The sequence below is a fragment of the Galeopterus variegatus genome, unplaced genomic scaffold, assembly GCF_000696425.1.
Source record: "Galeopterus variegatus unplaced genomic scaffold, G_variegatus-3.0.2 Scaffold841, whole genome shotgun sequence".
NCBI lineage: Eukaryota > Metazoa > Chordata > Mammalia > Dermoptera > Cynocephalidae > Galeopterus > Galeopterus variegatus.
This window is the reverse complement of record NW_007726952.1, coordinates 172,439-197,706: the sequence shown is the minus strand read 5'-3', so window position 1 is coordinate 197,706 and position 25,268 is coordinate 172,439. Positions and strand designations below refer to the sequence as shown.

The 25,268-nt window shown below is 37.6% G+C and overlaps 1 protein-coding gene across 1 annotated transcript in view; it reads right to left on the bottom strand.

Moving 5' to 3' along the window:
- The window catches only part of HMCN1 (hemicentin 1), a gene marked incomplete at its 5' end in the record, with an annotated part of 218,465 nt that overhangs the window by 23,007 nt on the left and 170,190 nt on the right, over positions 1-25,268 (bottom strand). The window contains 14 exons of the mRNA XM_008572836.1: positions 1,490-1,618; positions 3,756-3,881; positions 4,479-4,592; positions 6,633-6,767; positions 7,273-7,392; positions 8,365-8,427; positions 12,980-13,217; positions 16,441-16,562; positions 17,665-17,802; positions 18,093-18,242; positions 21,991-22,161; positions 22,333-22,503; positions 23,183-23,353; positions 23,544-23,714. Of these exons, the coding sequence (XP_008571058.1) occupies positions 1,490-1,618; positions 3,756-3,881; positions 4,479-4,592; positions 6,633-6,767; positions 7,273-7,392; positions 8,365-8,427; positions 12,980-13,217; positions 16,441-16,562; positions 17,665-17,802; positions 18,093-18,242; positions 21,991-22,161; positions 22,333-22,503; positions 23,183-23,353; positions 23,544-23,714 (2,019 nt within the window). The remainder of the gene's footprint in view (positions 1-1,489; positions 1,619-3,755; positions 3,882-4,478; positions 4,593-6,632; positions 6,768-7,272; positions 7,393-8,364; positions 8,428-12,979; positions 13,218-16,440; positions 16,563-17,664; positions 17,803-18,092; positions 18,243-21,990; positions 22,162-22,332; positions 22,504-23,182; positions 23,354-23,543; positions 23,715-25,268) is intronic.

Genomic DNA, 25,268 nt, shown 5'->3' with positions numbered 1-25,268 from the left:
AGATGCAGGGACATTGGCATAACTAAAGACTTATTTTCTTTTGTCTTTTCTGAATTAATTATCAAGCCAAACACATTTTTTCCAAAAGATTAAAAAGAAGGAAATAAGATACAGAATCATTTCTTACTAAGATATAAATTTATTAACCCCATATAATTGAAATTTTTTTTTCTATTTTTAGGTCAGCACATGGAGTATGTACTTACAACTCTTCCTGTAAACTGGAAAAGTGAATGAAAACCAGGGATCAAAGCCAAATTACTTACTCCATTACCACAGAGGCATGAAAGAAAACAACATAAAAGGTAGAATGAAAATAGTAAAGTTTTGCTTTAAAATTGTTAACAGGCAAAAATTAAAATTAACATTTTAAATTTCTTGAAGGTAATGGTCCTACCTTTTTCCTTGTTTTATTCCCTAGGCTCATGTCTGACATTCAAATACTGGTCAAATTAGTGAACAAATAAACACGTTTCATTCTCATAGGTCACTGCTGTGGCTGATCAAGATTTTAAATTATACATAAGCTACAATATCTAAACAGAAGACTAAAATGATGTGTTACACATTCCTGCTATTAAAAACCATTTCTTTAAAAAAAAGTTTCTAGTAATGGCATTGGTTTGAACATTTGCTATGTGCAAAGCACTATGCAAGGGACTGCATAAAAGCAGAACTAAGTCTTTATGGGAGAATCTGCTGTAGATAATTAAGTAGACAACCAAGGTAACCAATTTTAAAAACATAGCATAAACCCAGCAGCTAGTATTTAAAAACCCACACAATTTTGTGACTGCACCTAAATATTCTGAGGAAAAATACAATTTGATAGATCAGTTTCTTGAGTATAAATGTGTCAATTTTTTAAAAAGTATGTTGCTATCCTCATGCAGATATTTTCTATTATCTGCCTTACTTTATGTTCAATTATAACTAAGATGGAAGCAAACAGGCAATTAGGAGAATTGAATGAGATATTTTTAGCACAGGTAATGGCACATAGTAAATGTTAAATACATGGTAGATAAAGCAGTAATTATCAATTTGTTTAAATTGTGTGTTCATATTTTAATCCCTCATACCCAAACTTTCATACTACATACAAGTATACTTCATGCTCAAATAAAATCTATCTATGCAAACATTTTTGTCATGTGCATAGACAAATAATCAATGAGATAATCTTGATAATTAAGTTGTCATGACAATTCACTTTGATATGTGTGGTGTATATATCAGAACCTCACTTTGACATGTGTGGCATAAAGTAAGCACTCAGTAAATGATCATTATCACTTGAAATGTCAGTGTAAATTGAACTCTGTGAAGTCTCTGAAGAAGCAGCCTAATTAACCTATGAATTACTTAAATTAGCTTACGTACCTTCTAATTGTAGCAGGAGAGTATTGAGAATAGAGAGCAGTACTAGGCAAGTTGGTAAGGCTACTATATTAGCAGCTTTAACATTCAAGAGTTCCTGTTAACTTACCCATACAGGGTCTTCCAACTCCTTGAGACCGATAGCCTCTTGGGCATACACAACGATAGCTGCCTCTTGTATTTTCACATATCTGGTTATATCTGCACTGATGGGTCCCATCTTTACATTCATCAATATCTACAGACATGGAGGCAATAAAAAGTAATAACAACATTTCTTCCTTCAAAACCCAAAGTCATTCTATTTAAAATTAACATTCAGTACAATTGCCAGAGTTTGCATCTCTCACCATACGGTTGTGATCATACCAACTGATGTGATGACTTGGAGTCAGAGAACCTGGCTTCAAGTCCCAGATCTGCCACTTATTAACTGGCTCCTTTTCCTCATCCTGTTCCCTTCTATCGAAAGAGTTTTATTCTCAGCTTTTTTTTTCTCCTTCTCTGTTTTCCCTCCTCCTTGCCATCTTATTTATACTGGTGATTAGTATTTGTGTGGATTTGGAGCGATAGCGCTACATTGCATATGATCTACAGTCCAACAATTCCGGCTACTACCTGGACATCTCTCCCACCACGTTTTACCAGTACTTCAAACCCAGCACGCCCCTGGTGTTTTATCCTTACTCCCTTATTTATGATAACAGCACTTCTGTTTTCTCAGTCAACCAGCCTGCTAGTGTCAGAGTCATCTTTAACTTGTTCCCTCAAATGCCAAGATTGGGTAATTCTACTTCCTTCCATCAAAGCCATCTAGCTCCACATTTCCATTCTCACTTAGCTAGATTTTTGCTGTAGCTTCTTAAACAATCTTCTGATCTTTCAGCTCATCTCATGTCTAATTAATCTTATACATAATTACAGAGTGAATATTCCAAAAAATATTTATAGTTGCATGTAACTATACATGATACTCTGAGTTGACTGCTACTCTTAAGAGTTACAAATATTTATCTATATCATAGTGTTAGAGCTAAAAAGAGTCTTTGAAATTTGATTGTCCAACTCCGCATCGCAATTCTTTAAAAATATATTGTAAACATCGTGTACCTCAACAGGTGTCAACAAGTAGTCAATGTTCCTTCATTTATATCTATATCCCTCATTTCTATAATACCATTTTGAAACAAATCCAAGACATATTGTAACTTTATTAATAAAAATTCAGAATGGATTTTTTAGAAAAACTTTGCGATTTTTACAATGAGAAACTTAATCTGATTTCAGTGTGATTGCAAGACTTGTTCAAGGTCAGACAGCTGTCAAGAAGGAAAGATGAATTTTAACAGTTTATCCCTAAGTCCAGCTCTTTCCCCCTTTTACAGGGATTTCTTGCTATTCTATTTTACCATTCCACCTATTAACATACCACTCAAGCCTATATTTAAATGTGATCACTTTCATGACAGCTTTGAGGATTTTTCCTATTTACAATCACTCTTGGGTACTCTTGTACAATTTTATTTGTACCTCTTTTATGGTTTTTCATTCTACCTTGTATTATAGTTTTTTTTTTTTTTTCTTTTGGTGGAGGGAGTGCAGTAGAGCAATTTAATCCAGTAGACTGTACATGGTTTTTCATTCTACCTTGTATTATAGTTTTTTTTTTCTTTTGGTGGAGGGAGTGCAGTAGAGCAATTTAATCCAGTAGACTGTACATGAGAACAAAAATACTATCTGTTTTATTTTTGTAAATCCTGCAGTTTCTAGCTCTGCTAACTCAGGTAGGTTGGTACAGCAGAACAGGCAAACAAAAAACAAACTTAGGGAGAAATATAATTTACTTTATTGTCCGGTCATTGATTTGGCATTTGCTAACTCAGTAGGCTGATACAGAACAGACATGCAGAAAATAAACTTTGGGCGAAATATAACATTTTATTGTCTGGTCGTTGATTTGACATTTAGAGAATACTTAGTTCTAAAATAATGATATTTTGAAATTTTAATAAATCTCTCCAAATATATATTTTTCTTAACCCCCCTATGAAATTCTAAACATATATGCTAAATTTCATTTTAGAAATGATGTGAGATAATATTAATTCATGTAAATATTAAACTATGTAAATCAAGTATGTCATTGATGGGGGCCCAAAATGATCACAAGTCTCTGTGGTGAGCTTCCATTTCCTGGTATAGCCATGATCCTAGGACCCGAGCTCAAGCACAGTAGAAACTGAGAGCACTGATGAAAAAAGAAAGAGTTCCTTGTTAGCTTACATTCGCTCTAAACATTAGTTTTTAAAATGGATGCCTTACTTGACTTGTTGATGGTAAACAGATCTCAGTCACTGAAATAACCAGACACTCACCAACGCAGGTTCCATTTTCCGCCTTGGTCATTCCATTTGGACAAAGATCAATGCACTTATAGCCACCACGGGTGTTCTTACAGTGCTGATCTGGTCTGCATACATTCTGTCTACACTCGTTCACATCTTGATAAAAGAACAAAGGTAGTGCAGGTTGAGAAAATGATTTCTTTCACTTTTCCAGGGAAACCATACTTTTGGATTTTAAGGATATTATAAAGTAATATACATGTTCTCCATATAATCATTGTGTAAGGTTAAAGAGTTTAAATCTAACAAGGTATGTAATATACTTTCCTTTAAAACAGAATGATAAAAACCAAAACCAAAAACAAAATATTGCTGCACAGAGCTGATGGCTATACCAACCATTTCCTTCTCCTAGAAAAATAAAAAATATATATATTATATAAACTTTGTATGTATACATGTGTACATATGAGTACATACCTATATGTATGTATATATATATATATATTATACTTTATTGAAAAAATTCAGTGAATAGTAAAAATGTTTTAAAAAATGGTTACGTAATTAGAAAATGAAACCCATAAAACACGGCATATGACTCCTTCTGGTTTTGCATGGATTACATACATGATGCATAGTTGGTGTCCCATATATAAATCAGTCCCAGGACACAGCATATGCATTTAGATCAAACAGCATTAAAAATCTACACAGACATCATTGCTTTGAATTCAAAGGCATTTTTTTTACCCATGCATTTTCTGCCTTTGAGTTGATACCCAGGTTCACACCCACAGTGGAAACTTCCTATGGCATTGAAACAGCGCTGGTGGCAGGGGCTGGATTCTTGACATTCATTAATATCTGTTAAATAAAACAAAACTTTCGTTATATGCTGTTAGGACACCTGAGTTAAATTATCCCAAGTGTTTAATATTTTAACAATCTTGATCATTATCATATTTACAATCTTCTCTAAAACTAATCCAGTACATTTGCTCTCAGATGATCTGCTAAATAACTGATAGGATTAACTGCTGGAAAGGTATCTCTCTTCAACACTCCTTAAAAGTAGACATTTTGCTAATGATTCAAAACTATGTTGATGAAACGCTCCTCTAAGTAATATCATATGGCTCCCACTCCTGTTTTTAGGAAGTCTCAGCCTTGGAATGTTGCTGACAGACTGGGAGGCTGAAGATAGAGACAGAAAAAGCACTCGGGTATTTTGCAATATACCTCTCTTGCCCATTCTTGCTGCTATTAGCTTGATGTAGGTCTTTATCACCTTGTGTCTGATTGCAGCAACTCCAGCATTTCTCCTTATCTGTGTTCAGTACCTTCTGTCTGCTATTCCAAACCCTTCAAGAGAACCATGACTGTACGTAGGCTCTTCGTGTCTTTACCTTACATTCCAGAACTTGCGATTGCCAACATCTCTTATTTTGTACTTGTTTTCCCTTTGAGATCTTTTAATTTAACCTCTCAAAATCCACAATGTGTTAATTTACATAAATGTACAAATGTGATCATATACTTTCAAAAGGTTTTTCTTAGTGCAGTTTTTTTCTTCCTCTTCCTCATTTGCTTGGCCTCCCTTGCCCCTTTTTACCCTCCTTGCCCACCAAAGGCAAGTGACATTAACAATCTAGTATGAATAACAACATTCCTCTTCTACATACACATATACATCTCTAACTAACTATATAAATCCATTTCCTTCTTCTTTGGTTATTGTTTATTTTTCAGTCACATACTCTTTTCTACAAAAGTTACACGTACTTTCTTACATCTTGGTTTTCTCATGGCTGCACAATGGTTCCTGGCATAAATGTACTATATCTCATTTATTCTTTCTACTATTAACAGATGTTCGGTTTCAGATCCACCATCTTTGCCTCTTTGAGAAATCCTGACAGAAGCTTTATTCATAATTGCCAAAACTTGGAAGCAACCAAGATGTCCTTCAGTAGGTGAACGGATAAACTGTGGTACATTCAGACAATGGAATCTTCTTCAGTTTTAAGAAGAAATGTGCTATCAAGCCATGAAAAGACATGGATGAATCTTAAAGGCAAATTACTAAGTGAAAAAAAGTCAGTTTGAAAAGCTACATATTGTAAGATTCCAACTATATGACATCCTGGAAAAGATAAAACCATAAAGACAGTAAAAAGACCAGTGTTTTCCAGGGGCTGGGAGGAGGGAGGGATAAATACACAGAGCACAGAAGATTTTTAGGGCAATAAAACTATTTTGTATGGTATTATAATGGTGGATACATGTCATTATAAATTTGTGCAAATCCAAAGAATAAACATCAAGAATGAACCCTAATGCAATGGACTCTGGATGATAATGATGTGTCAAGTAGGTTTGTCAATTGTAACAAACGTACCATTCTGGTGGGGGATGTTCTGTGGGGGCGTGGGGGGTTGGGAGGAGTTCCACGGGAACTCTCCATGACCTCCACTTAATTTTGCTGTGAACCTAAAACGGCTCTAAAAGTAAAGTCTATAAAAATAATCCTGCAATAAACATTCTGGTAGAGTTTTGCAATGGAGTTTTCTAAAATAGATTCCATTAGATTGTGCTGTCTGATCTCTCTCAAATGGTAACAGACAAATGTCATTAAAAACTGCTATGCTACAAATATTTAAAATAGTCCTGGAATATTATATCTAAATAAGATCTTCTCAAGAAGATCGACTTATGAAATATGTAAGATGAAGTTCTGGTGTAAGTTCTCCTGAAGGACTGGAGTCCCACTTACCTGATATCCCCTCACTCTCTCCCTTTTATTGGGATCCTCCCCCTTGGGAGCTTCCTGAGAAAGTTTAAAGGACAAAGGGAGTTTAAGTCTGAGTATCATGAAGATAAAGAAAAAAGCCTCCATTTTTATACCTTGACAACTCAGCCCATCAGAGGTTCTTCGAAAGCCAGTTCCACAATGGACCACACAGCGATAGGATCCAATAGTATTGTCACAGTCCTGATCAGCATGGCAGGTGTGTCCACCCAAAGCACACTCATCAATATCTGCAACAGAGTGAATCATTCAACTGAGGTGAGTTGAAGAAAACCCAACCTAAGAACCTGCTGTGAAATGGGAATAACATAAAGCAGTGAATGACACTTAAAAAATACAAAAGAGCAGGAAGGACTGAATTATTTTTCGTTCAGTCATTTTAGGTGGGTTAAATAGCTGACAAACTCACAGCAGCATGGTGTAGTATTTTCATAGACTGACAAATCAATTAGACCACTTATAAATTATGTGGCTTTTAAAAAGTTCCTTCTTCTTTCTGAGATCTTGAGCGAGTCACTGCAGGCATCCCTGCTTTGAGAGTGCTCCATATGAAGACAGTGCATGTGCAGATAAGTGAATATAGTTCTTGATTCTTTGGCCCAAAAAAGATTTTCTCTGTTGCCAAGGTGTGGGCAGAGATAGTAGGAAAGAAGAGGGTGAGTCTACCACACTTTTCCTAGATCAAAGATTGCCTTGATCATTGCTTAAGTCTATTAGATTTAGCTTTGCGGTTACCTTGGCAGGTTCTTCCATCTGCAGCAATGGTGAGGCCTTTCGGGCAGGAGCAGTAATACGTTCCCATGGCATTGTGGCAGGTATGGGAGCAGGGATTCCCTGCTGCACATTCATCTTCATCTGAAAGAAGAAACAAAAGGCCCAATCAGTATGTAAAACCCTTACTTTCTAGGAGTTTTAAGGTCAGTGAAAACAGTAGCTTCTAGAGACCAATGAATTGAATCAAATATAACAGAAAATGTTTGAAGTGCCACAAAATGGAATCACTAAATAAAAATTAATTTGGGGTCTCTGAGTTATATCTGATAGTGCGTAGATGTTTAGATTATGTTCTAAAACAACAATGATGATAGCTTTTTTTACCTGCCTTAATTCATTCCACATAGCATTCCTAGGAGACGGGTATTTTTATCACTATCCTCACTTGCATGACAAAACTGAAGAACAAAGAGGTTAAGTAAACTGCCCAAGGTCACACAGGTCATTATTGACAGAGCTGGGTGTTGAACCCGGGCATTCTAAAGACCACCTTTTTAACGTTTAGTCTACACTGCATTGCCTGTCAATGAAAGAAAAGCAAATTTGAGCTCTTCAAGCCAATTACTTGCTGCTTACTTATCTGTGACTCACTTATGGGACAGGATTGGTTTAGTCATTAGTCATAGGTCTGCGGTCCTGCCCTGACCTGTAACTGAGCAATTCCAGGGTCAGGTGACTGAGGCTGAGTTACTGCTGTCTCACTCCCATGGCAATCAAGCAGCCAGACAGAGTTCCGTGTTGTCTCTCTGCTCACTCCACCTCCGTACTTGGTCCCTATCCCTGACACAGTTGATTGTGGCTAAATGGAAAGAGCATGGGCTTTGTAATCGAACTGAAATTCAAATCTAGCTCTGCCACCTGATGTGAGTGATCTGAGGCAGTTTCTTCAATTTCTCTACATCTCAGTTCCCTCAGCTGTCAAATAGGACATTTATAGGACTGTTGAGATGACTAAATACCTAGCAGAAGGGCAACAGATGTCCGTTAAATGATATCCATTATTGATCGAGATTTTTATAAAAATTAAAATGTTTTAATTATTCCTGTACTTACCAGCACAAAAGGGTCCAACAGAGTCTAAGGAGAACCCGGAGGGGCACTGATTACTGCGCTCTCCTACCACAGAGAGGGAAGCAAAGTTAACTGGCTTATTAGAAGATTAGCACCTACTTTCTTCCCAGTGCTATCTTCACTGGGAAGAAACACGAAAGATGAAACACATGATGTAAAAATGCAATAGGTGAAAACAAGCTGGAATGACAAACATTTCCTGTTTCTCAATCAAGAACTAAGCGAATCATAGTCCAGAGATTGTTGTCAAGCTGCCACTGAAAACAGATTTTCTGTTTAAGTTGCTCACACCAATCAAAAGAAAATTAAATACAAGTATTCTCTGTGCTAACTAAAAAGGATTTAAGACAAATGTATATGTACTCCAGGCATTACCACAGGCAAAGCCCCATTTTTCTGGCCATTACTACTATGTTTTATTCTAGAAGGAGGAATTCTGGTTTCAAGCAACTTAAAATAATTAATGCCAGTGAAAAAAGAAACTCCATGAAGAAATCCCCTTCTTTTGTGAGTGTCCTCCATTTGTGATGCTGAGTATTTGGCTCAAGGTCCCCCATGTATGACTGTTTTCCCTTTTTAGGGGAAACAGGCATATTGTGATAGAACAGATTTACATTAGATGTCAGACAAAAACACACTACGAAGAAGAACAAGTTAATTAAGGAATCTCTTTCCTGAGACATTCCAAGTCTTCCTGCATGTATAAAGAAGTGGGAAGAGCAAGGACAGGACAGAAACATCTAGGGCACATTGCTAAATGATTACGGAATGGTTACTGTGTGTCACACAAGGCGCTGTGATCATTATGTGCTGTATGTCATTTAAACCTCATACTTCCCCTACTGTCATGGTACCTGCTTTTCAGATGAGGAATTTGAGACTGAGGTTATGTAAATTGCCTGAGGTCCAAGAGCTAACATGCCAGACCAAGATTTAGAAGCAAGCCTGTTTGACTTTCAACCACTGAACTCAATATAACTCAGATGGTGATTATATATTCCATTTATTCATTTATTCATACATTCCTAATCCAACCTGTATGTTGTGTGGGGCACTCTGTTGGGGATATAATCGTGGAAAAAAATATATCATATAAATAGAAGTTATCTGACAGTAGCTTTAGATTTTTGGTTCTAAATGGGGAAGATATCTTCTATTAGGTGGTATTTCTGAAGTTGTTGGGGAGAGATACTTTGCTTGTCATGATGATAAGAAATACTTAAAATTTAGTGAGTGGGGCAGGTTCTGGGGCAGATTTTACAGTATTGCAATGTGGGGATAGTCCTGCAGGATGAAGATTTGTCCCTTACCCTGCAAGACTTTCATGAAAGTGACAACGAGGTAATTATCTAAGTTTTGAACCTGTCTGCCATATATTACATATTTTTCACATTATTTAAGTATACAATGAATTTTCCAGGAATGCAACTGTCAAATAAATTGATAGCTGATTGGATTTTGTTTTATTCAGAATGTAACTAAGCATTGCTTAATGCTCTTCTCAAAAAAATCACAGCAGGATTCTATATATAAGTTCAGGCATATAACTACTCTCTGTCCAAAGATTTTCGTATTAAAATACATAATATTTTATTATGAATTATTTTACTTTTATTTATTCTTTACATTATACTTAAAGTTATTGTAGTTATTTTGAATTATATTCATTACTTACGATTTTTATTTCAAGAAGGTAGGGAGCAATAAGAAATGTTTGTTTATGTTATAATAATGTATTGAAAAGTATAAAATAAAATTCCTTGTAATCCTGTCACTTGGAACAAACTACTGCTGGCATATTTATTTCTCACTTCCAGGACATTTATTAATTATCTTTCTATTGTAAATAACACTGGATGAAACTTCCTAACATTTATCTTTGGCTATTTTTGTGATTTTCTTAGGACAAACTCCTAGAATGAGATAACTGAAAAGATCTGAATCTTTGAAGGGCTACTGATTGATATATGTTGTCTTCCAGAAATGTTGAGCTAATTTATGCTCCTGCCAGCAGTGCATGAGGGCACTCATTTCCCCATTCTCTGCAATACTAGATGGTCATTGTTAATCTCTGCCAATGATAGTTAGAAAATGGAATTTCATTCTTTGAATTTGCATTTATTTGCTTATTAATGAGAGTAAACAGTTTCTTTACATTTATTATTATTTATTCTTTCATGAATTTACTGTTCATAGTCTTTATGCATTTTTCTATTGAGGATATTTACCTCTTTCTTACTGTTTTTTTTTTTTTTTTTTTTTTTTTTTCCGTGTCCCGCAACGGATCGCAACCCTCAGTGTCGCCCCCGTACCGGACCGGGACCGGCAACGGGATTGCAACCCTCAGTGCTGCCCCCACGCCTCACTCAGCCAGTGAGCGGGAACCGGTCTGCATGTGGGATCCGAACCCTCGGCGGGAGCGCTGCTGCGCTTCGCAAGCGGCGCACTAGCGCAGTGTGCCACCAGGCCGGCCCTTTCTTACTGTTTTTAAGAGCCTTGTATATATTAGGGCTAATCATAATTGTCCATATATATGTGATGCAAATATTTTTTCTTGATGCATATTTTACCTTCTCAGTTTTTTTTCTCCTATGAAGGAATTTTTTAAAAGTTATTTGTATTTAAATTTCTCTTCCTTTATAGCTTCAGATTAATTTATAAAATATAAACACATTTTATAATTATACTTTTTAAAGATACTCATTTGATTTTAAAGATATAAAAACTTTTTTGATGAGATTAATTTATATTTGTGAGTTGTCTTGACTAGCAGTTTCTACATGCCAGTGTACAAACCAGATACATTAGAATCATTTTGAGTCTGTGTTAAAACTGCAGACTCCCAGACTCTACTTGCTAAACCAAAATCTTTGTGCCCAGAAATCTGAACTTCATCAAGCTCTCTAGGTGATTCTAATTATACTATAACCATACATAGCTCTAGTCTAGACCCAACAAAAGAGAAAGAACTTGCAGGTTAAGCTACCAAGAAGGCAAGCTTGCCCCCCGGTGGTCACTCAAAAACAAACTGTAGGTATAGAATTCTTGAAACCTACAGGAACAATGTCAATCACAAACGGCATGTATATCAGATGTAATTCATAGATTCAGACTCCAAGTTTAGTCAGGGGCCTTAAAGGACTTACAATGTGTTTCCTTATACTGTGGGGCCCAGATCCCCCAACAACACCCTTACAGATGCCGCAAAGACCTTCAAGCAATTTCAGGATTAGAGGATTTAAAAGACTGGGTAGAAAGTATACGTGACTTTTCAAAAATCATTTTAATTCCTCTATTCCCAGACAGTACAAATTCATTTATAACCAACATCTTGTGCCCAGTTACCTTTTTAAAATTAGATGGAGTACTGGAAAAAGTAGAAACAGAGGTTAGATTTTAAAAGTAGGCATATTGGGGGAACAAATAACTCTTCGCTCCAGTAGCTCTTTTCTTTTGCTCAAGTGGCCTGAATGTGGGTGACAATAGTAAAACGAGGTGGTGGTGGCGATAGTGTGGGTGGAGGAGAAATGGGGCTATGGGCCTCACTAGCTATGAGACTTCGTGAGTCGGTGATTATCTCTAAAGATGTGCAGTCATACTCCCAGATCACTATGATCTCAAATTTGATCAAGCAGTTCTGATAGATGTTGAAGAAGAAAATGGTCATATGCACAACTGATGAAAGCAAGAGTAAATAAACAGTGAAAGTGAATTTTTAGTTTATCTGCTAAACATGATAAAACAAAATGGCGCTGTTTAAAATCTACGTTGGTCTATTTTAGGGAAGCCAGCACATAGCTAAACATACACATTTATTCACAAGGTCAATGTGAATCCTTTTAAGTGTACTAATGGAACTAAAAACTAAAGTTCAAAGCTAAAGTCATGCAAACATTTAGTGTTTATAACATAACTATGTGCAAGTGTCTTCCAGCCTCAAAACCCCATAGAATACAGAATGCTAATTGTGGTGGCGCTTATGACTGAAAAGGAAATCTCAGGGAATAGCCACATCAAAGAACCGCATGGCAGAGGGGGACTGTTTAGATCGAATGTTGCAGAACTATACTTGGAAAATGAAAAACTGTTCAAAAATTATAATTTCCAGGAACAAGAAGTGACATTTGGAATCCTGATTACTGTTGCACCGTTTTTAAAAGCCATTTTTAAAATATGGAGACTTTTTTTGAGTAGTTTAGATTAAGACACACCTTTACGTCATATTTCAGAAATTTAAAAAATTCCTTAACAAATATAAGGTTCAGAGCAATAATAAACTTTATTACCCAAAGAAATATCATTCTGACAGATTATATATGTTTAACCCTCTTTGCTTATGTGGAACAGAATAATAACTCTACTATATAGTCTGAAGAATCATGTTAGCAAACTAATGGACTAGAACTCCAATTGGATTGGCTTTACCAAAGGACTTATCTACAATAAAACAGAGACAACACACATGAAAAACCTGATTTCATCATTTAGGTTCAGGCCTTAATATCCTTATTTTGAATGCATTTAAATGCAATTCTTTTTACTCTCTTAGAAAAGACTGGATGTCATAAAGATATGGACTTTCCTTTAATCAAATTACCTTTGGAAATTGAAGCATGGATTTTAAAACCCAACGTCTCTTCTAATTGGTTGTAGTCAGATTCCACAGAAGATGCATGAAGTGTTTCTACCAAGAAAGGCATTCTTCCCCATGCCTGATCATAGAAAACAGTGTGGTTCCATGTATATGGGACGCTGATGCCATCAATGGTGAATAGTCGGGTTGAGTAGGCATATAGCTGCCCAGGGCCTATCTGAATGTAGTCTTCTGTATAATCCTAAGGAGGATAATATGGATTTGAAGATCAACATGGCTCACACTCTATTATTTTTTTTCTTAAAACCAGGGTGGAATGATATGGATTAAATTGTGTCTCCTGAGTTTTATGTATTAGAAGCTTGATCCCCACTGTGACTGTTAAAAAGGTAGGAAATTCTATTATGGTAATTGAAAGGTGGGGTCTTGAAGATGTGATTAGATTCTGAGGACCATGCCCTAATGAATGGATTAATAATGGTGGTCATGGGCATGGTTCTGAGAGCTTTAAGAAGGGAGCACATTAGAGTCACTCTCTGCTATGACATTCAGCTATGTGAGACCCTTGCATTACTGTCACTACCAAGGTCTTCACCAGATGTGTTCCCTGGACCTTGTACTTCCCAGCCTCTGAAACTGTGAGCAATAAATTTCTTTTTCTTATAAATTACCCAGTTCCAAGTATTTTGTTATAAGCAACAGAAACAGACTAATACAAAAGATTGATACCAGAGAAGTGGGATATTGCTTATAACAAATACTTGAAAATGTGGAAGTGGCTTTGGAACTGGGTATTGAGGAGAGGCTGGAAAAATCTGAAGGGGTGGGCTAGAAAAAGCCTAGCTGCTCGTAGGAGTTTAGAAGACAAGAAAACCGTGGAAAGTTTGAAACTTCTTAGACACTGGTTAAATGGTGCTGAGTGGAAATATAGATAGTAAAGGCCATTTTAAGAATATCTCAGATGTGAATGAGAAGGGGCTTATTGGAAACTGGGGCAAAGATCACCCTTGCTATGAACTAGCAAGGGATATGGCTGCATTCTGTTCATTCCAAAAGTATTATGGAATTTAGAACTTAAAGGTGCTGACCCAGGATATTTGGCAGAAGAAATTTCTAAGTAGCAAACCATTCAGAAAGCCACACGGCTACTTGTAACAGCCTATGCTGACTTATGGAGGCAAAGGCATGATGTAAAGCCAGAATTTGAAAGGAAAGCAGAGCATAAAGATTTGGAAAATTTGTAGCCTAGGCATGTGGTAGAGAAGCAAAAAGCATTTTCAGGAGAAAAATGCAATGGTGTAGTCCAGTGACCTTTGCTAAGGAGATTAGTACAGAAGAAAGGGATTATTAAGAGAAGCGAAAAAAGCCCTGAAAGCATTGCAGAAATCTCTGGGGCCAACCCTTCCATCACAGGCCCAGGGGCCTAGGGAGACTGAATGGTCTCTGGGGACAGGCCTGAGGCACCCTCTATGGGTTCACTGCCCAGGACCATCTCAGGAAGCTGCTTCCAACATCAGCACCCAGGGTGCTTTGACTGCTCCAGCTGTGGCTAAATTGGCCCCAGGTGTGGCTGGACCTGTGGCTCCAGAAAATACAAGCAAGAAGCCTTGGCAGTGTCTGCTTGGTATTAAGTCTGTAGGCTCTCAAATGCCAGAGTTCGATTTCAAAGGATGTATGGAAAAATCTGGGGACCCAGAAAGAGATCTGTCACAAAGGAGGATTCACTACACAGAGTCTTCACTAGAGCGATGCCAAGAGGAAACACGGGGTCAGAGTTGCAGCAGAGAAACACAATCAGTGTCATGTCTGGTGGAGCCATGAGTGTGGGACCACGATGGAGACCCCAGACTTGTGGAGCTACCAGCTTTTAATGCCAGCCTGGGAGAACTGAAGCATGGGCTCAGACCAGGAAAGCCATAGAAGTGGAGCTGCCCGAGGACTTGGGGGCCCAACTCCCACAGCAGTGTGCAGAGGTTTTCGAACCTGGAGTCAAGGTACATGATTCACCAGGTTTGAGATTTAATGTTTGCCCTGCTGGGTTATGGACTTGCTTAGGACCTGTTATTCCTTTCTTTTGGCCTATTTTTCCCTTTGCAAATAGGAATATGAACCCTATGTTTGTCCCACCACTGCATCTCGGCAGTAGATAACTTGATCTTTTTTTTTTTTTTCTCTTTTTTTTTTGTGACCGGTAAGGGGATCGTAACCCTTGGCTTGGTGTCACCCACACCACACTCAGCCAGTGAGCGCACCGGCCATCCCTATATAGGATCCAAACCCGCGGCCTCGGCGCTACCAGTGCTGCTGCGCTCCCAGCGCCACACTCTCCCGAGTGAGCCACGGGGTCGACCCTAGATAACTTGATTTTAATTCACAGATGGGACTTTGAACTTTGGACTTTTGATTTGAAACACGTTAAGACTTTGGGGATAGAATGAATGCATTTACTGTGAGAACATAAACTTTGGGGGCAAGGGGTGGAATAATATGGATTGAATTGTGTCCCCCAAGTTTTATGTATCAGAAGCTTGACACCCACTGTGACTGTTAAGAGGGTGGGAAATCTTGTTATGGTAATTGAAAGGTGAGGCCTTGAAGATGTGATTAGATTCTGAGGACCATGCCCTAATGAATGGATTAATAATGGTGGTCATGGACGTGGTTCTGAGGGCTTTAAAAGGAGAGCACATGAGAGTCTTTCTCTCTCTGCTCCACCATTTGGCCATGTGACTCTTGCATTACTGTCACCACCAAGGCCTTCACCAGATGTGTTCCCTGGACTACGGACTTCCCAGCCTCCAAAACTGTAAGCAATAAATTTCATTTTCTTATAAATTACCCAGTTCCAGGTATTTTGTTATAGGCAATAGAAACAGACTAATACAGGTGCTATAAGATGCAGGATGAGAAAAAAAAATACTTAGGGGCTAAAAATGCATAGTTCTAAATAAAACTGTAATTGGACAGTAGTGTTGAGGAAATAACTTGAACTTTGAACCTTTTAACTGTAACAATATTAGTTTTGTAATTTTACTGTCATAAATTATAGCTTAATAAAAGACTCAAAGTTGTAGGTCCAGATAAAGAAAGATGTAAAAGCATGATTGTTACCATTCTTTAACTTCTAAAATACTTTTATGGATGTACACAGAAACTTTTATGCAAGAACTACTATTTTCTTTGTCTGAAGAAAATGAAACAAATAGCTTAAATCAACATAGCAGCGATCTTGGTCCTGATAAGCAGAGTAAGAAAACCACTAAGAGAGTTTGTAAAGATGTGTCCCTGAAGGTTTTTAAACAAAGACCAGATAATCATTTATAACGTTAGTGGTTTAGGCATTTACTTCCCAAAGTGAACAAGGGAAAATACATAAGTTCTCTGTGCTCTTCCTGGGGATCTTTGACTCACACTCTTGCTGTTACTCTAATAAACAGTGCAGGGGAGTTATTCTGACATTTTACCTTCAGAGTGACCTCAGCAGGTGACTGAAGCTGCAGGACATAGCCGCTCACGATGATATCTAGCAGCAAAGCACCATCAGAATCTAAGCCCCGGGCAACATGAGTCATGCGCAAGATTTCTCCTGGGAATTATAAAGCATTATTTTGAACAGCAAAGAACATATGGTTTGTGTAAGCACACAGTAGATTTACCTTACATACCAGTTCAGCTATGTTATTTCAGTTCAAACTTGAATAAACACAGATGATCAGAAAATTAAATTAGCACTTAGTCTCCCAATTAAAGAGTTAGGCTTCAAAAATTTTGCTTTCTGTGGCAAAATGTAGCATATGATTATGTGCATAATTCTGTACTTTAAAATCACAAGCAATGGCAGGGCAGTTCTACAAAAGTGGATTGTCTATGAGAAGAGACAGACAGCTTCACCAGACAGAACGGCAACCAGCACAAGTCTGGCCTCAGGGCTGTGTTCTTTCTGATGCTTCAATGAGTAGCAAAAGACATCTTAGTGGATGGCCGTGAAAAGACCCATTTGTCATTTGGGCTGATAAAATGGTCATTAAAGATATGCCCTCCTTCAACCATTCTTCTTTAAAGGTCACTGCCATGGAAGCAGAACAACTTTGAAGAGGCTTGGAATGGAGCTGTATAAAAACCTGTGTGTATGTGGAAAGGGCCATGAATGGCTAATACGTAACTCTTTAAGACTAGGGATAAAGCAAAAAGCTTTTAGATTTGCTTCTTTTTATTCCCACCTTTTTGGTAAAGAATTGCTATAAGGCATCCTAATTAAATCTTGGATTAAAGATGAAAGTCTGTAATAGCAATGACCCACTTACCTTGTTTGTTTGGCCTTTAAAGCCTTTTCTAAGGATTTGAAGAGAAAAGGTACAGAAAAGATGAGATGTAAATCTCTGTGGTATAGAAATTACTATACTGCTTGAAACAGCCTCTTACAGACCTCATGTCAGTGTAAGTTTACAAAAAACATAAAATTGTGCTATAGCGCCACGCCTGGCACATGGTAAAAAGTAAAAACATGGTAGTTTTATAAAGAAAAATAAATAAATAATATAAAATTGTTTTTATATCATTTATGATAAGATTGCATCAAAAACTTTGTCATTATTCTCTGTGGGAACATATATTTTTCTTAAACACCAACTTTCACAGTAATCGTATTTTTTTATACTAGTAGAATATTAAGTTCAGTTGAAACTAACCAGTTGCAAATTCCACTTGGGTTTCTCTTTTGAAGACTGCATTGGTGAGGGTAAAGCCATTGATGGCTTCACCTATTTCCTTCGCTGTTGTCCAATAAATGGGATTTAGAACAGAAACTATATTTCTCATTGCTGGACCTAAAAAGAAGGATAAAAAGGTGACAAAGCAAAATATTTACAGTCTATTATTATTGTCTTTGTAGCACGTTATTCACAAGGATGAATTCTAAAAAATGTTGGATAACAAAATAAATACCAGTACCTCATGTGTCTTCAAGAGTTTACCATTGTGATACAGCTAAGGACTATTATACTGATGATTTAGTAATAGCATCCTCTAGAAACATTAAGTGGCAATAATAAGATGAAGAATAATATGTAAGTTTTTAAGAAGAGGCTTATAAACTTTTATAAGCAAAGAGACTTACCAAGAGTGCGAGGTACATTGGTAATTTTGGCATGTATTATTTTAGTATCGGAGTTAGGGCTATCTGTTACTGTGGCATTAAGGAAAGCAATTCCAAATTCAACATCATTAATATTTCCAATAACACTTCCTCTGGCCTGCTGGGGACCACCTATTGGGGGAAGAAAAAACATTCCTGGATAAGGAAGAAATTCCATCAACATTACATGGGAGAGAAGAAGGCCAGTATTCAGAGACGCCACAAATCTTTTCTCAAAGACCAAAATGTTCATATGACATCTGAATTTAAAAGTGAAATAATAAGCTTTACAACACTCTACTTTCATGTAACACCAATCATTCCCCCATAAATCTAGGCTCCTTCCAATCGTACACATCATAGTACTATTTCACAAGCCAAGGAATACAATCAGCATCCAGTCCCCAAACCAGAAAAAGGTGTGTGTTTGTTGACGGTGATGAAATGATGATGACAATGAGTATGTCACATGCAGTAGTAAAAACTTAGTGCAGGCTAACTGGTTTAATCCTATCAACAATCCTATAACGAAGCTTTAAGTAGCCATAATTTGCAGATTAGGAAAATAAAGTTTAGAGAAATGGAGTGACTTTCCCATGATTACATAGCTAGAAAGTGGTAGAATGAAGATCTGAACACGGATCTGCTTGGCATCAAAACCTATGGAATTTTTTTGCCTTATTTATTTTAATTGACAAATAAAAAATTGTATATAGTTATTGTGTATAACATGTTGTTTTGAAATATGTATACATTGTGAAATGGCTAAATCAAGCTAATTAACATATGCATTATCTCACCTAGTATTTTCACATTGAGAACACATAAAATCTATTCTGTTAGAAATTTTAAAGAATATGATACATTATGGGGAGCGTAAAAGTTGAACTCACAGAAGTAGAGAGTAGATTGGTGGTGACCAGGGGCTGGGTGTGACATTGGTCAAAGGATACAAAATTCCAGTTAGACGGGAGGAATAAGTTCAAAAAAAGAGATCTATTGTGCAACATGGTGACTATAGTTAATAACAACACCTATGTTCTTTTTTATCTATTACATCCTTCATGAGAACAAAGCTATCATAACCAAAACAGCATGGTACTGGCATAAAAACAGACACGCTGATTAATGGAATAGAATGGAGAATCCAGAAATCAACCCACACACCTACAGCCATCTGATCTTTGACAAAGGCACCAAATCTACACACTGGGGAAGAGAACACGGAGGCAAAGGAGAGATCTTCCAACAAAACAGCTTCTAAACCTTGTTACAAGTCACTGCCAACATAAATGTGGAGTATCTACAGCAAATTGTTCAGTCTTGGTTATTAGATTGAGGATTTCTGTGGGCTGAATACCTCCCTAAAACTCACTGAAGCTTGATACCCCACTGTAACGGTGTTAAGAGGGTGGGAAATCAGACTATGGCATTTGAAAAGTGGGGCCTTTGGGAGGTGACTGGATCATGAGGACTCTGTCTTTATAAGTGGATTAATCCATTCATGGATTAATAAGTTAATGGTTTCATGGGTTATCAGGGAGTAGACTGGTGGCTTTATAAGGAGAGCAAGTGAGCTTGTGGAAACATCTCACCCAGTCCTCCTTACACGAAACCCTTTGTTGCCTCAGGACTCTGCAGCGAGTTCCCACCAAGAAAGCCCTCCCGAGATGTGCCTTGGACTTCCTGGCTTCCAAAACTGTAAGAAACAAACTTAATTTTCTTATAAATTACTCAATTTCAGCTGTTCTGTTATCAGCAGCAGATAACAGACTAATACAAGGGTTTGTCAAGTTCATTATATTATGGATATATTGGAAAATGTTTAAGTTGAGGAAAATTTGATAAGGATATTGTACTTTTGACAGTGCTACAAAATTTATACCAAGGCAATTTGGTTGAAAAATAATGATACATTTTTTAAAAAGTATCTCTATAGTAATTTCATTCTTTCTTATTGGTAACTACCATAGAATAGGTGATTAATAAATGTTCTTTTAAATGAATTGCATGCTTTGACAAGTGAGGGAAACCCTGGGAAGAAGCCGATAGTGAAATTAATAAGTATTCATTTTCCAGTGTCTTTTAATTGAATATGTTTTAAAGCAAGCACTACATATTTCTGATACCATTACCATGTATCATATATTGGGGAGAAATACAATTCTATCCAGCCTTGGAAAAATCAATGAGTATAGTACTTCACCATGTTTTTGCATTACTTTGATAATTAGTGAGAGCACATTTTTTCATGTTGATTCAGCCTTCATGCTCTTGACTACATTAATTTGTTTGTCACGTATTGAGGGGAAAAAACGGTTAAAAAAAAAACAAAAACAGTAAACTCCTGCCTTCATAGAGTTTATGTCTGGAGGGGAGGCAGACATTAATGAGAATTCCACAAATAAACGTCAAGTTGAAGTACACTAAATGTACATGGTGTCGACAACTCAGGGAGGTCTGAGAAGGGAGAAAAATTGAGTGGAAATCTAAAGAAAGCTTAGGTCTTAACTAAGCCAAGGAGGGCAGGAGAAGGGCTTTCCGGGCAGAGAACACAGCATGTGTCACCCTTCTAGGGGTGGCTTGCCACACCCTAGAAACCAAAAGGAGCAGAGAGCTTGGAGAGTGATGGGAACTATGCTGCAAGATGATTCAGGGAAGTGGACAGTAGGGCCACTTGGAACCTGATAGGCCATTTTGGTTCTTACCCTTAGTCCTAAACAGAGGGAAAAAGGGTAGCAGAATCGCTCATTTAGTTGGTTTTCTGGGTCATCACTGACAATCATGGCCTACCATTTTGACCCTGGCTCTTTAGTTACACAGAGGAACTTGAGTCCCAGTGCTCAACATATGTCTCCTAGTTCTGGCTACCTGGCTGGGATCCTTGAAACCAGACTCTATAACCCAGACTGTCCACCTATTTGGATTTCCTGCTGCCATTAGGGCCCTGTTACCACCAGAGGCTGAGTTACAAAATGCCTCACCTGAAACCAGAACTGTCACCGTGCCTCAGGTTGGAGGCTCGAAATCAGTTGATATATTGAGCAGCTATGCTGATCAGTTGACTGGCAGACACCTGCCCCTTTGGCTTGTCTAAGCCCCGTAAACCTTTTCACATAAGTCTCTCTCACTCTGTCAAATGGGCCTTCTTGATTTTCACAGACATTTTATTTCTAAATCAACCTTAAAGCTTTGGAAAGTCCAGTGGTATCCTGACATTTCAACAATATGAAACTGTTAGTGTCGGTCTTCTTACAACCTTTAGAAGTCTGTCCTCCAAGACAAGGTATTTAATATTACCCACCACTTACTGGAATCCCAGCAACTCCTTCTGAGGTCCACAAGTTCTAGAATTCTGAATTTTACATCACTTAGAATATCTAACCATGATGTATGACTTGGGTTCTGACACTTGATCTCCCCCTATTCTTTCTCCTTAAACTGAACTGACCCCTATTTTTCCTGGCACATTCACATTCCATATTCCCATCTGTGGATGAATGGTCTCCAATTATGTGTTTCTGTTGGATACACAGTCACTTCTCCACCCTTATCGTGAACCTGGAGTCTCAGCCCATCTTTCCCAACTCTGCCTCACCCTTTTACCTGTCAAGCCCAGGACTACCATCTATGACCATGCCGATTGTAGCCTTTTACCAGGAAGCCTGGAAGGGGGCAAGCAGAGGTTAAAACCCAGCTATGAGCACCAGTAAACAGCTGCACCACCTAGGGGGAAGAAAGCACAGTTTTTCTAATTCCTCCTCCCGGAATTGGTGCTGTCTTGCAATTTGTGGGCTCAGAGTGGCATCTTTTTCTGATTTCCACAAAGGCTATAAACATGCTAGCAACGGTCTTGCCAAAGTCCACTTTAGTTGCTTACCTGGACATGCTTGTATATTACATCTGGATACCTGAGTAGCATCTCCTGGGCAGGAACGGCCACCATGAGATGGCACTGGATTGTCACATAGCCGCTTCTGAGTCTTTTCACCTCCTCCACAAGAGGCAGAACACCGACTCCAACTCTGCCAGTTTCCCCAACTTCCATCCACTGTGAACAAGAACGGAATAGTCAATACTAAAAAATTGGTTTTAAAAATCTATACTTAGGGTGCCCCTGCCTGTTCAACTTTCATTTTAAGGTCTGAAATGATGGGGCTACTACAATGAGCACTAAATGAAATGCTTTTCTCGTTCTACTGTCAGAAATCAAGATGCTCACCAGGACACGTGTCAGTGCTGCACCTCTGGATCTGCGAGTCTGGCCCCCCACAAGCTCTTCCTCCATTGGAGGGATGAGGGTTGTCACACGTGCGGTACCGCCGCTTCTGCCCTCCATTACAGGTCCGGCTGCAGGTTCCCCAGCCACTCCAAGGACCCCAGTTACCATGGGCTACAACACAGAACCATGTGATATAAAAACAGAGCTCTAAAAACGAGAAGTGCTAAACAATGACATCCATCCAAAAACTATGAAAAAGTCTCTCCCCTGGAACTGAAAAGAAATATACATATCTATAAATAGGCAACTCCCAAAGGCACATGGTTTAGATGCTATTTTCACTAAAAACTAGGCATATAGTCTAGTGATTGTGTGATTCCATTTAACATACATTTAATGAATCTTAAAATATTCCAAGAGCTGGAGGGTATGAATGAGACAGGGTCTGTGCTCTTGATGAGGCAAGTCTGTAACATTCAGGACACAGTGTAACTCACATTTCCAGACATCCAGTTGCTGCTAGTGTCTAAAAATTCAGCTTGGTGAGAACTGCCTGTTTGCCTCCTTAAAGGAACCATGAGCATCATTAAGAGTTAGTGCTCAAGAGTGCTCTCATCCTGCACTCTGCAGCTGGTTCTACACAGAGCAAATGAAATAGGATGCAGACCCTGTCCATCTGAATCAATGGCATCTATGCTATTACCCAGACACAACAGCAACCACACAACATTTTGACATCCTAAACTAGAGGTCAAAAAGCCAAGTAACAGAATATTATAACTTTAAGGATTTAAGGTCATAATGAAACTTTTAGAAAGTATAATGTTGACTCACTATTTCCAACACTCACTTGGACAAGGGTCACTATTGCAAAAATCACTCTGGATATCACTCCCATCACATTTTCTTCCTCCATACTGAGGGAAAGGATCTGAGCAGTCCCTTGTTCTCTGTCTGGCCCCTCCACCACAGGACACAGTACAGGCACTCCAACTGGCCCAAGTTGCCCACTTGCCATCAACTGGATTAAGAGAAAAATGTAGGTACTTTGTTACTACCTAAAAACAATCAGGTTAAACCCTGGGCAATGTTAAGTTTAAGTGATGTTTTTGTGGGTACAGTCAAAATGCAATAGACTCTTATTGACATACTACCTAGATAAGAGGTAGATATCAATTTATTAAAGGTATAAACTCTATTATTTCTCTTACCTGGACAGTGTCTTTCACTGCAAACTTGCATCTGTGTTTCTGCTCCATCACAGTAAGATCCATCAAATGATGGTGGTGGGTTATTGCAAAGTCTTGTTCTTGTCTGGGTACCTTTTCCACAGCTTTCACTGCATGCACCCCAAGGCTGCCAAACACTCCATGCTCCATGAACTACGAACACCCAAGAAACAAGAGTTTCAAGTCACAGAACATGTATGTTTAAAAAGCAAAATTATAAAAATAAATGAACTCAGTAATGAGTTAATTAGCCCACAATCTAAAATAATTGAAATTGAACAAAAAGAAACATAACAAATGAAGTTCTTCCATTCTCCTTCTAGTTAAATTTTCAAAGGAATCTGTGTCTATAGGGAAATTCGGAAGACCTCCCTAATGCCAAAATGAATGCTTACAATTATCCAAAGGGGCTGTTAAAATTAAATTTACTCAAACTACCATATGTAAACACACTCTTAGCTAGTGTTTAAAACTAGCTAAGTATTTGTCTATGTTCTGTGATTTGGAGAAAGTGGAAGGAACTGGGAGCTTAGGAGCAAGGCTGTATAACAGATCTAGATGTGGTTAAGGACAGTACAAACATTTCCATAATGATAATTTGGACCCCAGACTGTGAGATCACATCTTTAAACTGATTCAGCTTCATACTTACATATGTACTTGGATCTTTCAACAACATGATGATTTGCACAGTTGTAACTCTTTGAAAAATTTTCTCCATTACATAATGGTCATGAATTAAAAGTTCTGAATAACTACTCACCTGCTTCCTAAACAACAGAAAAAAATCGACTAGTAGTTTCCAAGAAGTGATATTAAGGCCTTCCTTTTTGTAACTAACACATTACACCATCTGACCACAAGACTGGAACAACCTTAAATTTTCAACCAGGTGCATGGGCTGAGAATCAACATTATGGTTTCCCTTGTGTTCAAGGCAGTATCAGCTCATATGTTTGTTTTGAGCTAACTCACTAGATATGGGGCTCATAGAGTATGTTTTTTTAGTCATTCAGTTTAACCAAGATATGAACCAAAATAGAGGCATCAAGGTCTGTGTCTAAATATTCTTTTAATACAACCTATAAGATACCAAAAGAACAAGTCAAAAACCAAGTATGAAAGTATCATTTGTCTGCTTTGTGTGGAAAATATTTAAAACATGCTTTGCATTTTCTTATAATTAACTCTGATTGAGTTGACAACTTACCTTTGTGCTTTGTAGACACAGATAAACAGAGTAACACAAATTTACTTTAGCCAACAAGAATGTGCACGAAAAAATACTTCACTGAACTTAAGAGGAAAGAAGAAAGCCTTTAAATATGTGACAGACATTACTCAAAACGACTTCTGCATTAATTCAGGTTGCAAATGCTCATAATCCTCAGGTATGGACTACATGATTTCAAAAATTCTGTGGTTCCAATTATTTTAAGACATTCTATTTTCAAGGCTGTTGGTCAATCAGAGCCAGACCTCTCACAATATAAAGCCATATGGTACAAATGCATTTTTTTATTGGAGGATCACAATTGGGTGACATTTATTTATTTAATATTTAATATCTGTTTACTTCCTACTACATAAAAGTAGAGGTTTTCAATTGAAGACCTTTTTATTTTTTATTTTTAATCAATACAGACAACCCTAGCCAGAATTAAATTTTATGACATAAAACGTGGTAGAGTAAAATGTTTCTTTTAG